Source organism: Siphateles boraxobius, unplaced genomic scaffold (assembly GCF_051911475.1).
Source record: "Siphateles boraxobius isolate OS27281-9 unplaced genomic scaffold, OSU_SipBor_1 41, whole genome shotgun sequence".
NCBI classification, from domain to species: Eukaryota; Metazoa; Chordata; class Actinopteri; order Cypriniformes; family Leuciscidae; genus Siphateles; species Siphateles boraxobius.
The window spans coordinates 36,671,225-36,686,804 of NW_027509042.1; the positions used below are offsets into that span (position 1 = coordinate 36,671,225).

Genomic DNA, 15,580 nt, shown 5'->3' on the forward strand with positions numbered 1-15,580 from the left:
GATGTAACTGCTATCAATTGATGTGAACGTTTGGAGTTGCAATATGAGACTATCACCACTAGTCTACGCACTAAAACATGTTATTCTAACCTTGACCCTTAAATCATGCATTTTTATTAAAGCATTTATTGATTTGCTACCGTTACACTAAAGTAGAATATTAATAGAAACAACAGACTATAGGGATTTATATATGCAATATATTGCAATACTTAGCACACCTTTTAGGAAGCCTATAAATGTATTCATAAATGTCTGATGATAATAGTGCTTTTCATAAACAACTGCAACTTCCCTTTTGGACACATCGGCTATCTTTACCATAATGGCAATTATGACTGATGCATGTTCGGCTTTGATAATTTTTGCTTATTTCAAACAGCTAAATAATAACGTATTATAAACAATTAACATACGGTTTATTAACATGCATTAAAAATACCTTTAGATTTCAGTGTACATGCAGAACGTGTTGCCCAATGCCCAATATTTCCCTGCTGTTCTGGAATTTAAACAAACTTAAACCCATTCCGTGATGTTTGACGCAATATGTTTTATTTTATGCCGTAAAATCGAATCGTCAATCGAATAAATAATCAAGCACACGTCAGTTCAACATGACATGTCCTGTTATTGGAAGCATTTTACCTTCTTGGCTCTGAGATTCTGCTGAGGGGAGGCGTGCTGCTCGCGCGGGATTTTCATCACGCACTGACACGCACGGTCGGTTCGAAACTGGCACGGAGGAGCGACGCGGGACGGGACTCCGGGGAACCGTCACTCACTAAGTGTAACAGCGCAACGGAAACGCACTATACCACTCAGCTTCCATCCGACACTGCGAAAACAAAGACAGAATTATGGAGTTTGGAAGAGGATAGATGACCAATCTCACTCTATGGTGTTGTTTACTGTAAGGACTTGGAATGCCTCGCTGCCTCTTTTTGTGAAGGACAGGTCTCAACCGAGGACTCCCTCGCAGGACTGCGTGAATGTTTGTCTAAAGACATGTACTCATAGAGTTTATTTTTCAAATACACGCAAGGTGCGATGGCCTCTTCGGCTCAGCCCGAGACACGAAAGTTCACGCGCGGTCTGAGTAAGCCCGGCACTGCGGCTGAGTTACGCCAGAGTGTCTCCGAGGTGGTGCGCACTTCTGTGCTGGTGGTGAGTATGTGCATCCTTAAAGTTTGCGTTTGATCTAACAAGTCCCACTTTTATGGTCTCAGTGCCTGCAGCCACTATATTTTTTTCAATAATGACCTAAATATGAAATATAGGACAAGGCTATTATCGTGCTAAGTCGAAATGTAAAAACAGGGCATCAGATAAATCTAAATGCATGTAAAACTGCTCAAAAGAGTTATTATAGGCAAACTTAGATTGGGTACTTGGCCTGCCACCTGTCAAGTCTCCATCATTGCCGCCTTTATCTTTTTCAGCCATGGCTACCTATTTGAAATGCATAGTTTTGAGTTTTTTAGTTATAATCATTTCAGAGCTGAAATGATTATAGCAGTCTTGCTTAACATTTGAAATATCACCTACTTCATCTTTCCGAACAGAAGGAGTCTCAGACTGTCTCTTCATTATTTACCTGTTATGCAAAAAAGGGAAAGTTTCATCTGGAACTAATAAGAACAGCTAAGATCCTTAAGATCTGTCTGATTCCACCATAATTCAGATGTTGCTGTACCAAAGTAAGACTTGAATACACATGAAAGTGGAGAACTGAAGTTTCATTTTGTGCAAAACAGTATATTGTGCCAGGAACACAATTTAAAGATCAAGAAATTTCATGCTCTCACCCAAAAATTCTCAAAATTGTTTAATCATTTGCTCTCATATTGTCCTAAGCTAATTTTTCTTACTTTCTTCCATGGAGCACAAAAAGTTTTTGCTGAATGTTGATGTTTCTTTTTTCCATAAAAAAAAGTTGGATGGAAAAGCTTAAAAATTATGAAATATGTACATACAGGACCAATCAAAGGTTTGGGGTCAGTAATATATATATATATATATATATATATATATATATATATATATATATTTTATTCAGCGAAGATGCATTAAATTGATCAAAGGGTCAGTTTTGACAATGCAAGGACTTACATCATTACAAAAGCATTCTATTTCAAGTAAATGCTGTTCTTTGAACTTTCTATTCTTTAAAGAATCCTGAAAAATATATATATATATTTTTACAGTTTTCTACTGTGATATAATAATAATAAGAAAAGTTTCTTGAGCACCAAATCAGCATATTAGAATGAATTCTGAAGGATCATGTGACACTGAAGAGTGGAGTAATGATGCTTAATATTCAGCTTTGCCATCGCAGGAATAAATTACATTTTAAAATACATTAAAATAGAACACATCTCGATTACGACTGTAACCATGGTTCCCTGAGTAGAGAACGAGATGCTGCATAGGAGATGACGCTATGGGAATGCCTCAGTTCCCATAAACAAATGTGTGCGGAGAGGACCCACCACCACATCACACACTTCTTGAAGGGACACGTGATAACAAGGCCTTGAAGGCCACCATACTCCAGTTGAGTGTGCTCTACTGGCCAGAGGTGAGGAAACGCCATGCGCCTCATAAGCCAAAGAACTTGCTTCAACTATCCACTTGCTTATCCTTTGTTAAGACGCAGGGGAACAAAGCATACCAACAGCTGGTCAGTTTAACACCACTGGGCAGCTCTTTGGATGTAACAATTTAGAACTCTGACATATCAAGTTTGATATGTTTTCGTCCAACGTCTGAAAGGGTGGTGGACAGAAGGCCTGTAAAACTATAGAGCATGCCACATTGGTCGGCACCTTAGGCACATAACCCCGTCTAGGGTGAAGAAAGGTCTTTGGGGTCCGTTCGGAACCCATTTGATGTTCCTCATCAAAAAACATTGTTCCCTTCTTCATCTCAGTGGGATGGGATTTTGTGACTTTTATTACATTATCTATCTGAACACACAAAAAAACGGGGCTTTGTTCCGTTGTTCTGAAGGTATGTAAAAACTTACACTCATGGTCTTTGGGGTCCAAACGGATTTTCGAAGACTAGTTAATTAGTTAGATGGACTACATTTATGATACTTTTATGGTAGTTTTTATCAATTTTAGACCTCGACAGGCCAGTTTTTATTCACTTCCATAGTATGGATTCATCAAGATATCTCTGCATGTGTTCCACAGTATAAGTCATATAGGTTTGCAACGACATAAGGATGACATGAAATATTGACATAATTTTCATTTATTGATGATGAACTATTGGTTTGAAGTGATGCTGAATTGTTTTAAGTTTTAGTAGTTGTACTCGGCCTCTTCACACACAAATGTTGAGTTATGCCCTATTTGATATGTAATATAAAGATTGCAGGTTCAATCCCAAATATAAGAGTAAAACATGTTGCTGAGGCTTAAAGGAACATGCCGACTTTTTTGGACTTTAGCTTATTCACCGTATCCCCCAGGGTTAGATAAGTCCACACATACCTTTTTCATCTCCGTGCAGGGTTAGGGTTAGGGTTAGGGTTAGTGTGTTTGACTAACTCTGTTTGACGCACCCACCGCTAGCCTAGCTTAGCACAAAGACTGGATGTAAATGGCTACAGCTAGCATACTGCTCCCAATAAGTGACAAAATAACGCAAACATTTTCCTATTTACATGTTGTGATTTGTATAGTCACAGAGTATACAAATCACAAGGTCATATGAGACAGCCATCTTTTAACCATATAAATATTGGGAACTATATTCTCAGAAGGTGAAGCACTGCTACTTGGGCGGAGTGATCACCGCAGCACCTGAGACGCCCCGTGGTGAGGAGCAGAGAGATCGTTCAGAGTTGGAGTAATAGAGTCAGCAATTACTAGATAGTAAAAGCATAGTTTACAATCATGGGTGTTCGCTGTATTGTAAAGAGCTGCGACAATAAACAGGAGAGACCAGGTAATACCATGATGTTTCATAGAATTCCAACCAAAAACTAATCAATGGCTACTTGCTCTGGATATTGATCCAAACACACCTGAGGAGATCATCAACAAGGACCATCGTGTTTGCTCAGTACATTTCACTGAGGACGACTATTTTGAAAAAATGGAATTTGCCACACGGACCATGAAACGTGTGCTGAAGGATACGGCCATCCCATAAATAGCACAGACAGGACAAAGTAGATCACCTGCGGCTGCAGTAAGTGTTCCCTTATGTTTTTAGATGACTATCTTGTCTATCAGGTACCAAAGTTTGTAATTCTTCGTCTGTGTATTCTGGCTCAAAACGATATGGTTCTGGATCTTGGTTTGATACCAAGTAAAAATCATCTGACAATTCCTCAAAGTCAGCCATGATCACCATTCACGGCAACTAGCTAGTTAGTCACGTTGGTTTTGTTGACGGAAGAAACAACGGCGCGTCTCAGGTGCTGCGGTTATCACTCCGCCCAAGTAGCAGTGCTTCAGCTTCTGAGAATATAGTTCCCAATTTTTATACGGTTAAAAGATGTCTGTCTCATATGACCTTGTGATTTGTACACTTTATGACTATACAAATCACAACATGTAAATAGGAAAATGTTTGCGTCATTTTGTCACTTATTGGGAGCAGTATGCTAGCTGTAGCCATTTACATCCAGTCTTTGTGCTAAGCTAGGCTAGCGGTGGGTGCGTCAAACAGAGTTACAGCACGCACGGAGATGAAAAAGGTATGTGGGGACTTACCTAACTCTGGGGGATACGGTGAATAAGCTAAAGTCCCAAAAAGTCGGCGTGTTCCTTTAATCTGTCACCAGTATGACCATTAGCAGGGCATAAAACTCAACAGTTACACTAGAGGAACTCTCCCTTCATTTGATGAACTTCAATTCACATAGCTAAATGGGGAGTCACTACATTAAAATGCTGTTATGTCCACTTCCGCAGTAAATACATCTCTGTGTAGCCATGTCCTGCTACTGGATGGCACAGTGACAGTTCCCTAGATTTATGGGTCGACCCACAAGGTTTTGAATCAGACCAGAGGGTTTTTCTGTCCAGCTTGCATTACCATGGTTACTCACGGTTCAAGGATTAGACTTTGGATTTGCCCTTTTGACATCAATTAAGTTTGGCTTTGTGACTTAGTGCTGTACATGTTAATGACGTCTTTGATTATCATCCATGTCGAAAGAGGGGAAAAAAAAAGATGGTTTAACTGTATGACACACACGCACACAGTTTTTCAGTTAAGTGTTTGTAGTAATGGCTGGTAAACAGGAATGCTGTGGTCCAGTAATGGAACTTTGGGTCAATGCCTCCTATATTTGTTTTCATATGCTTCAGCTCTCAATCAAAAGAACATAATTTATGGCATATTTTTCCTCTTTTGCTCTTTCCAGTGTCTCCCCAGCTAACGCTGAATGTTCTCAGACATTTTGGCATGATAACATAACAAAGAAAAAAGCTTCATTAAAATAATTAAATTATTGAAAAGAAACCTTAAATAGTACAAAAGTTTGGGGTCGGTAAAGTTTTTAAAAATGTTTTTGTACAGTAAAAACAGTAATATTGTGGATATAATATAATATAATATAATATAATAGTAATATACTATTTTAATATATTTTTAAAATGTAATTTATTCCTATGATGGCAATGCTGAATTTTCAGCATCATCCCTCCAATCCTTCAGGGTCATTGCTTCAGTGTAAAATGCTGCTTTTGTACTCAAAAAAAGACGAGTTATATGTTAAAAACAGTTATGCTGCTTACTATTTTTGTGAAACTGCGATGCAGGGTTCTTTTCAGGATTATTTGATTAATATGAAGTTAAAAAGAACAGCATTTATTTGAAATAGTATTTTTTTTGTAACATTGTCAAAGTCTTTACCGTCACTGTTGATCAGTTTAATGAATCCTGTATTATTGCTTAAAAAAATCTTACTGACCCCAAACATTTTAATGGTAGTGTAGTTTGGATTAATCATTTATTATTATTTCTCAGGAAAAAAGAGTTTAATAAAACTACTTCACTGCTTATTTATATTTGAAAAACTTGTATCCATAAATGGGATTTCTTTCCTTTTTTTATCGCTAATATGTCACTGTCCTACAAACACATGCTCACTCAATATACAGATTAATTCAAGGCGTCATAGATTGATGAGCTCTTACAAGCTCTTGTAAGCACTTACTTAAACTGTATGTTGTAAAAAGCCTAACACTTCTGATCACACTATAGATTGTGTGACTGATCACTCCTTATTATCTCTGTTTAAACTTGGTTTCTCTCATTTTCTTTAAACATCCAAGCCATATAACACTGTGGCTGTCGTGAGATCAGATTGAGGATAGGCAGTCAGAGGCATGAATGTGCATTCGGATTAATATGAGTGTTACATTTCAATGAATGACCTACATCTTCCCCAACACACGTGCAAGTAAGCTAGTGCAGTTCATTCACAGTGGCAATCTGTGTCTGTTTCCTTCATGATGTTTGTGCATGTGTGCATCTGTGTTCTGTAACACGTATCAAAGGCCCTGCCTGTGGTGTCTGTTACCCTCCCAGATGGACTGTGGACAGCATACGTTAGATTGAACTCTCGCTACTACAGATCAAGTTACTATTAGTCTGAATAATCAACAATGGGGAGTAAATTGTAATGTAACTGTCACCAAAAGCACTGTATCATATTTTGTATTCTATTTAGAATCTGTACTCTGCTTTAATATAATGTTGTCTATATCAGTGTGTAAGAAGTTTGAAATGCTTTTTGTTTGCATAACTCTAAATATGTGTAAAATATAGTTAACTGGCCTCATTAGTACACTGTGTGATTGCTGTGTGTGAGTGTGTATAGGGAGCAGGTGAGGCATGCTGACTGGATATCTATCCACTACCATTTATTATGGATGAGAGCAGATTGGGTGTCTGTTCTATTTTTAAACGCTCTTTGTCCTGTGGGCTTGTTAAAGGACACTGAGAATCCAGCGATCATGTGATCTACACATTGCCGGGATGGTATGAATGCTGAGCTGAAAGTCATATAATGCTGAGTGATGAGAGGTTTGATGACATCTTTAGTCACTGGTTGTCCCGGGAGTTTTAATATCTGAAAAGTTTTTTTCGGTATGGATCACTGTACATGACATGTGAGGCCAAAAAAAGATTGTGGTCACGTATTAATATTTGGTTCCCACAACTTATTAATTTGCGGCCACATTTTACTGATTTGTTCCCTCGTTTTAGTTCAATCTTGGCCGTAATTTAACTAAATTAAAATAAGGTAACGAAATAGTCGTGGCCACATTTTACCTTAATTAAAATGAGGAAACAATGTATTACAATGTGGCCTGAATTTGACTAAAACAAGAGAACAAATTAATAAAGGGTCCTCAAATTAAAATTGTCCATGTCATGTGCGGGACTGAGTGGGCTCTGTTCCGCACACAAAACTATTTAATGGGTTTCAGGTTCATCTAGACTATTTTTATGGCACATTTTTGACTCGATAGCCCAGTTCCCATTTGTTTTCATTTTATGGAAAAAGCAGCTTTGAAGTTCTGCAAAAGAACTCGGTAACACTGTATTTTGATGTTCCCCTTTAAACACTCTATATTGACTATAAGTAACGTTGCACCTACATTTAAACTAACTCTTATTAGATTATTATTAGACTGTCTGCTTAATATCTGCTAACTCTTTATTTTGATGGTCACCCAACATACATTACTGACTTTGCAAGTATATGTCAACTTATTCTACTAACCCTATCCATAACCCTACCAGTCTACTAATACTCTACTAACACTCTAATGAGAGTTAGTTGATATGTAATGAGAGTTAGTTGACATGTAGGTGCAATGGTACTTATAGTCAACAGAATATTTAAAGGGGATCATCAAAATAATTGTGAAATATGGAAAAGACACTTTGTGATTATGATCACTTCTCATTCTCCGATATAAGTAGGGGCAGTTTCTTTTTGCGATTTAATCCTGTAATTTTCAGTTTATTCTGATTTATTTTAAATATGTACAATCTATGCTGCTAGACATCTTAGATACTCAATGCAAACCACAAGAAGGATTTTCAATGTCCCTTTCGCTTCTGCTGAGCTGCACTCCTAACTTAATTTACAGCGGAACCAGGCTACAGCAAACGTCATAGAACTGCTCATCAGAGGGAACATCACTGCCGCCTTCTCTTTACATTATACCACTGCTGTAAACAGCAGGTCCAGCTTAATTGGTCCGCAGTGATATTGATGCTTTTTAGCTTGACTGCATTAAACCTGTGTTAAATAGTCTCGGTACACCATACTCTTAAAAGGAAAACAACACAGTTTTTGTATGGACTAATAATAGCCTACTTAGTTTACTGAACTTGCAAAGTAGCCTTTTGTTTTAAAGGCTGACAAACTCATATCGCTTCAGTTGTAAAGCCACATAGTTATTGTCATAGAGCTCGAGGCTTGTTTCCATGGCAATGTACCCATAATTTTACAACTGCCACCAATTACATCATTAACAACTGAAGAAGAAAGCTCTAGAAAATGTCTCTTCCAGACAATTCATCTAATGATTTTCCCTTCTTCACATTAAGTCGTGATGTCTCTGTGTCTTATATTGCTGTGCTTTGGTAAAATGATGAAGACCTTTCCCTTTTAGCTAGACTCACAGATCCACACTCACCACACCACTGGAAAATCTATCAAGCCTGTTTTTTTCTATTGTGGAAATTTGTCTGACGTCCACATTGAAAGTGAGGGAATGGAACTACCACTGAAAGATTGAATTCTCCTTTTTTGGGAACTTCTCTCACTCCTTTCTCTCTCTCTCTCTCTCTCTCTCTCTCTCTCTCTCTCTCTCTCTCTCTCTCTCTCTCTCTCTCTCTCTCTCTCTCTTTCTCTCTCCCCCTTTAAGTTTCAAGATTCAAATTGAAAGAAATGGTGAGACTGTGTTGTTCACTGTGTCTGTACATGCTCAGGACTTTTCCAAGCTTAGGGTCACTAAGCACTGTACCCTATACACTGTACTCAGGTATCCTGCCAAATTGTATTCTCTGTTTAGGGCCAAATAGCATTCCAATTAACTTTTTGTGCTGTTGCGTCTGTCCAATGTTTTAGGTATTTATCTTTTTGTGTTTTAATTATTTGGTTTGGTCTGGGTAAGTTCTTATTCTCTTTCAGACATGTTTTGGTTTGTGTAGTCAGCTCTAAGACCAATTGGTCGAGGGCGTTTCTTTCTGGCGTCAGCTCTTGGTAGTTCAGGGCTTTGTGATGGAGGATCTGCTCTGCAGGCATTATTTGGGGTTTTGCGTTGTACTCGTAGCAAGATTTTGCATAGTTTGGTCTGCAGAGTCTCTGTTGTGTGTTTGTCCCATTTAGTAAACTCTTGGTTTGTGAGTGGGCCCCAGACTTCACACCATGAGTTCTATTATTGATTTGATCATTTTAGTCAGACTCTGATTTAGCATAAAAAGCTCTCTGTGCCTTGTCTCTGAGGCTGTTAACAGCTTTGTTAAAATTTCCTATGTTGCTAATATTTATGCCAGGGTAACTGTAGTTTTGCGTGTGTTCGAGGAGCATGTTGTCTTATTTAAAGCTATGATGTTTGTCTTAGTGGCAGAACTAAATGTGAGCTTGCAGTCAATTGTAAGAACGAGACGAGGTTTATGCGGTCTAAAATAAGTCTGGCATACATCAACACTCAACAGAGAGAGATCTGTCAAAAAATTATATTTTTTTATTAAAAAAATTAAACATATTAATGGATAAGTTGTTCACAATGTGAACAATAACATGCACTCAGAAAATAGATAGATATTTTTAAACATACAAATTGATATTGACAAAAATCTCTCATCTTTTATGTTCCAAAGAATTAAAAATCTGGCTGTCGCTTCCACCCGCGGGATGACATCCTGTCCCAACCTTAATTAGATCTGATTAATTTGCATAATATCTTGGACGATAATTGGAATCCACGTATGATTGTTTCTACCAACATTCTTGGTGCGTTTCACTGTGGTTGATGTCAGGCTTTGAGTTATGATCAGGTTTTTGATTAACATGATGGTTAATTTTGAATTACTTTTTATAGCCATAGGTTGTTTCAAATGTTAAGGTTAAACTTTTAAAAATATACAAGGATAACAGCTCATTTAAATCTCTTGCCACAGTAGGGACCCAGGCATGACATACATGCTCCTGCAGCTGACATTACGTAATACTCATCTGTAGGGTCATGGCATCAAATGCTTCCATCAATGATTTTCTACTCTATGAAGTTTGTTTTATGTTTTTATAAGAGGAAAATCCAGCATGAACTTCTTTTCACACACAATCTGCAAATAGAAAACTATTATTATGACCCACAACTTTAACCCATGTCACCCCTTTTTGATTGATAAAGGCAGCCCAGTTAGCTGTGTATGTTAGTGTGAGGTGCCATATTGAGGTTCCCTTTCGTTGTCACTCCGAGTTACGTCGGATGACGACGAATGGGGTTTCGCTTAGAAAGCCTATCAACTTCGAGTATTACAAAACGAGCCAATGGCAAAGAAATGCCATGGGTCTGCGGAATTTGCATGACGTAACTCCGCCCCACCTCGTGGGTATAAAAGGAGGACGCCAGCAACAGGCAGATATGTTTTCGCTTCGGAGCCAAGTGTAATTCTTCACTCCTTAAGCTATCTCTGATTGTCAGCTTCTTACGAGACGAGCAACTCTCCAGTGTTGGTGTGACGGCGATCTCCCGGCGAGTGCACACTTCCTGCTTATCTGAGCGTGGTTTGCCAGCGAGTGTGTTCTCCGCGGGCGCTTCAGCACTGAGTTTCTCTCACAAAAAGAGCTTGCACGCGGCACGTCTTTTTAAAGATGCCTCGCCCGTGCACTTCTGGTTGCGGTCGACTGGTGTCTGACTCTGATGGGCACGAGCGCTGCTTGGTGTGTTTGGGCTTTGATCACGCTAAAGCAGCGCTCGTGGATGAGTCATGTTCTTTCTGTGGGAACATGACCATCGCAACACTTAGATCGAGACTCAAGGATCTCGCAAGAGTGAGAGTCCCCTCATCCACACCCCGATCTAGCGCCTCCTCGAGAGGCTCTACTTCGGCTGGTGGCCAGGGTGATCTGAGGGTGACTGTGTGGAACAAAGCGCCGACTATGTGTCCGTGCCCCGCAGCACCTTCTCCAGTGTTGCAACCCGCGAGTGTTCAGGGGATCATCGCGGGACCGTCCTTTGAGGTCCCGCGAGTGTCCTTTGGCGCTCCAGAGGAAGAAGCGATGTCGATCGCAGCATCACTAGGCGGGTCTGATTCGTCTGGAAGTGACGACTCGTCACAGCTGCCACCCTCGGGTGTGAATACGGCTGTGGCTCAGTCTGATCCAGAGATGACGGCCATGCTTTCCCGGGCGGCCGCGAGCATTGGTTTGGAGTGGAGTGGCTGGACGATTGGTTTTTGGGTGCAGCTGCGGCTTCCCGTCCTCAGCCTGCCCCAATACCTTTCTTCCCGGACGTGCATGATGAAATCTCGAAGTCCTGGAAGACTCCCATGTCTTCCCGCGACCGCTCGTTGATTTCATCCGCCTTTCCTCCCCTCGATGGGGCAGCTGCCCGTGGGTACACTGGGCTCCCCCCGGTTGAGCGTTCTGTTGCGATGCAGTTGTGTCCTCAGAGTGCCTCTTCTCGCGGCGAGCCTAAGCACCCATCCAAGGCCTGTAGGTTCTCGTCTACCCTAGTGGCGAAGTCCTACAGAGCGGCGGGACAGGCGGCTGCCTCTTTGCATGCCATGGCCACTCTGCAGGTCTATCAGGCGCAGATGCTAAGGGACATGCACGAGGGTAGGACGGACCCAGGGCTCTTCGATGAGCTGCGCGCCGCCACCGACCTCGCCCTCCGGGCGACGAAGGTGACCGCACGCTCCCTGGGTCTGGTGATGTCCACAGCTGTGGTCCAGGAGAGACACTTGTGGCTGAACCTGGCTGACATGCGGGACGCTGAGCGCTCTCGCCTGCTCGACTCCCCCATGTCCCAGGCCGGCCTATTCGGCGGTGCGGTGGAGGATTTCGCCCAACAGTTCTCCACCGCCCAGAAACAGACTGAGGCCATTAGGCACATTCTGCCCCGACGGCCCGCTGCTGCCTCCACCCAGCCGACCGGGCAGATCCCTCAGTCTGTTCGCCGCCGAGGGCGCCCTCCTGCGGCTCCCGCCCCTCCCGCCCGGCCAAAGCAGCAGCCTCCACCCAGGCCCGGTCGCGGAGGAAGCCATAAGAAGGCGCCCCAGCCCTCTCCAGCCCCGCCCCCCGCTAAACGCCGGGCCAAGCGGCGCTCCTGAGACGGGCTGCTCAGGGATGCTGAAAATTACTTCTCAGGAGATGGTAGCAGGACCACTCCTTCCCCCGGTGGAGGGCCGGGGGAGAATCTTTTGTTCTCCACTCCCCGCTGCTCACCCACGGGTGGGCAGCACCCTAATGTGGTTAAAGAAAGAAGTAACATTTCCATCCCTGAGCACACAGAGTTCTCGGACGACACGGTGCGCCGCCTCCGAGCCGTGCACCCCTCGTCCCCCTCTGTCCCAGAGCCGGCTGGCAGTGCGCGCCGTCCCCGGACCGTGCCGCTCCCTTCCGCCTCTGTCGCCAGCCCCCTGGCAGAGCAGACCCCCGTGGAACGTTCTTCCTTCCCTGGTCTCCTCTGTCAGGGCGCGGTTAATGACTGTGCCCCCACACCGGGCCGCTATGCCGTCCACGTCCGGGCCAGTCATTCCGCCCTGCTGCACCATCGGTGGGAAGTCTGTGGTCCGTATGACCCCGCTGGTACAGTTTTTGGGAGCCTGGCTAGAGCTCCCCCTCCTGTCCCGCTGGGTCGCACGGACGATCAGGCTCGGCTACGCGATTCAGTTCGCGCGGTCTCCTCCCCGCTTCAGGGGAGTCCGCTCCACTTTGGTCGGTGGCAACGCCCCTATCATGAGAGCCGAGATCGCCACCCTGCTGGCGAAGGGTGCGATCGAGACCGTCCCTCCGGCCGAGATGAGGACCGGCTTCTACAGCCCGTACTTCATTGTCCCCAAGAAAACCGGTGGGTTACGACCAATCCTGGACCTGCGTGTGCTGAACCGTTCCCTTCACAGGCTGCCGTTCAAGATGCTCACTGCCAAACACATTCTCGGATGTGTGCGGCCCCAGGATTGGTTTGCAGCAATCGACCTGAAGGACGCCTACTTTCATGTCTCCATTCTCCCTCGACACAGACCGTTCCTTCGGTTTGCCTTCGAGGGGCAGGCATACCAGTACGCGGTTCTCCCTTTCGGGCTAGCCCTGTCTCCTCGCGTCTTCACGAAGGTCGTCGAGGCTGCCCTTGTTCCCCTTCGGGAACACGGGGTTCGTATCCTGAACTACATCGACGACTGGCTGATCCTAGCTCACTCTCGAGACCAGGTATGCGAACACAGGGACCTAGTGCTCCGGCACCTAGCTCGTCTGGGCCTTCGGGTCAACTGGGAAAAGAGCAAACTTTGCCCCGTGCAGAGGATCTCTTTTCTCGGTATGGACATCGACTCGGTCGCCATGTCCGCGCAGCTTACGAGCGAGCGCGCGCAGTCACTGCTGACTTGCCTGAGACAGTTCAAGGGCAAGAGTGCGGTTCCACTGAAACTCTTTCAGAGGCTCCTGGGGCATATGGCATCTGCAGCCGTGGCAACACCGCTCGGATTGCTTCATATGAGACCGCTTCAGCTTTGGCTTCGCGACCGAGTCCCGAGGTGGGCATGGCAACACGGCACCTTCCGAGTAACTGTTACTCCGTCCTGCCGTCAGACCTTCACCCCGTGGTCGGACCTCAGTTTTCTACGGGCCGGAGTGCCCCTGGAACGAGCTTCGCGGCATGTTGTTGTAACGACAGATGCCTCCTCCACGGGCTGGGGTGCCATGTGCAATGGACGTGCTGCCGCGGGCTCCTGGACAGGACCCCGCCGCCTCTGGCACATCAATTGCCTCGAGTTGCTGGCCGTACGTCTTGCTCTGCGCCGCTTCCGGGCCGTGCTCAAGAACCAACACGTACTAGTCCGTTCAGACAATACCGCCACTGTAGCGTACATCAACCATCAAGGTGGTCTACGCTCCCGCCGTATGTCGCAACTCGCCCGCCACCTCCTCATATGGAGTCAGAAGCATCTGAGGTCGCTTCATGCCATTTACATCCCCGGAGCCCTGAACTGTGCAGCCGACGAGCTCTCACGGCTTCAGCCCCTCCCGGGAGATTGGCGACTCCATCCCCAGTCGGTTCAGCTGATTTGGGACCAGTTCGGGGACGCACAGATAGATCTGTTTGCCTCTCACGACTCGACCCATTGCGCCCTGTACTATTCCCTGACCGAGGGCACGCTTGGCACGGATGCACTGGCGCACAGCTGGCCGCGGGGCCGCAAATATGCGTTTCCCCCAGTGAGCCTTCTTGCGCAGACCCTGCGCAAGGTCAGGGAGGACGAGGAGCAGGTCATTCTGGTCGCGCCGTACTGGCCCGCCCGGACCTGGTTCTCCGAACTAGTACTCCTCGCGACAGCACCTCCCTGGCCGATTCCCCTGAGGAAGGACCTCCTTTCTCAGGGACGGGGCACCCTATGGCACCCTCGTCCCGATCTTTGGAACCTCCACGTGTGGCTCCTGGACGGGACGAAGCAGGTTTGAGTACCCTTCCACCTATGGTGGCGGCTACCATCACTTCCGCTAGAGCGTCGTCCACGAGGCACGTCTACGCGTTGAAGTGGAACCTCTTCGTCAACTGGTGCTCTTCTCTTCAAGAAGACCCCCGGAGATGTTCGATTAGTGTCGTGCTTTCCTTCCTTCAAGATAGGCTGGAGCGAAGGCTGTCTCCCTCCACCCTGAAAGTCTATGTTGCCGCCATTGCCGCACACCATGACCCAGTCGAAGGTAAGTCTGTTGGAAGGCACGACCTGATCATCAGGTTCCTGAGAGGAGCGAGGAGACTGAATCCTCCTCGTCCTCCTCTCGTTCCCTCTTGGGACCTCTCAGTGGTTCTAACTGCCCTGCGGAGTGCTCCCTTTGAGCCTTTGCAATCAGTGGAGCTTAAGTTCCTGTCTATGAAGACAGCGCTCCTGGTTGCATTGGCCTCCATCAAGAGGGTGGGGGACTTGCATGCATTCTCCGTTGACGAAGCGTGCCTGGAATTTGGGCCGGCTTACTCTCACGTGATCCTGAGACCCCGGCCTGGATATGTGCCCAAGGTTCCTACCACTCCCTTCCGGGACCAGGTGGTGAACCTGCAAGCGCTGCCCCCGGAGGAGGCAGACCCAGCCTTGGCACTGCTCTGTCCAGTACGCGCCCTCCGCGCCTATGTAGACAGGACGCAGTGTTTCAGGACCTCAGACCAGCTCTTTGTCTGTTATGGTGGGAAGCTGAAGGGAAAGGCTCTCTCCAAGCAAAGGTTGTCCCACTGGATAGTGGACGCCATTGCCTTGGCATACCAGCAGCAAGGTCGACCGTGCCCCCTTGGTGTGACCGCCCACTCCACCCGGAGTGTGGCATCCTCTTGGGCTCTAGCGCATGGCGCCTCGCTAACATACATCT

General features: G+C 45.1%; 1 protein-coding gene across 2 annotated transcripts in view; it reads left to right on the top strand.

Annotated features, from left to right (window-relative positions):
* Positions 1 to 617: 617 nt before the first annotated feature.
* Positions 618 to 15,580, top strand: part of dock9b (dedicator of cytokinesis 9b) — a 125,396-nt gene continuing 110,433 nt past the window's right edge. The window contains exon 1 of one of the 2 annotated variants that reach the window (XM_077199334.1): positions 618 to 1,167. In XM_077199334.1, coding sequence (XP_077055449.1) covers positions 1,051 to 1,167 — 117 coding nt within the window. In that variant the 5' untranslated portion in view covers positions 618 to 1,050. The remainder of the gene's footprint in view (positions 1,168 to 15,580) is intronic. The other variant, XM_077199330.1, reaches the window with a different exon arrangement.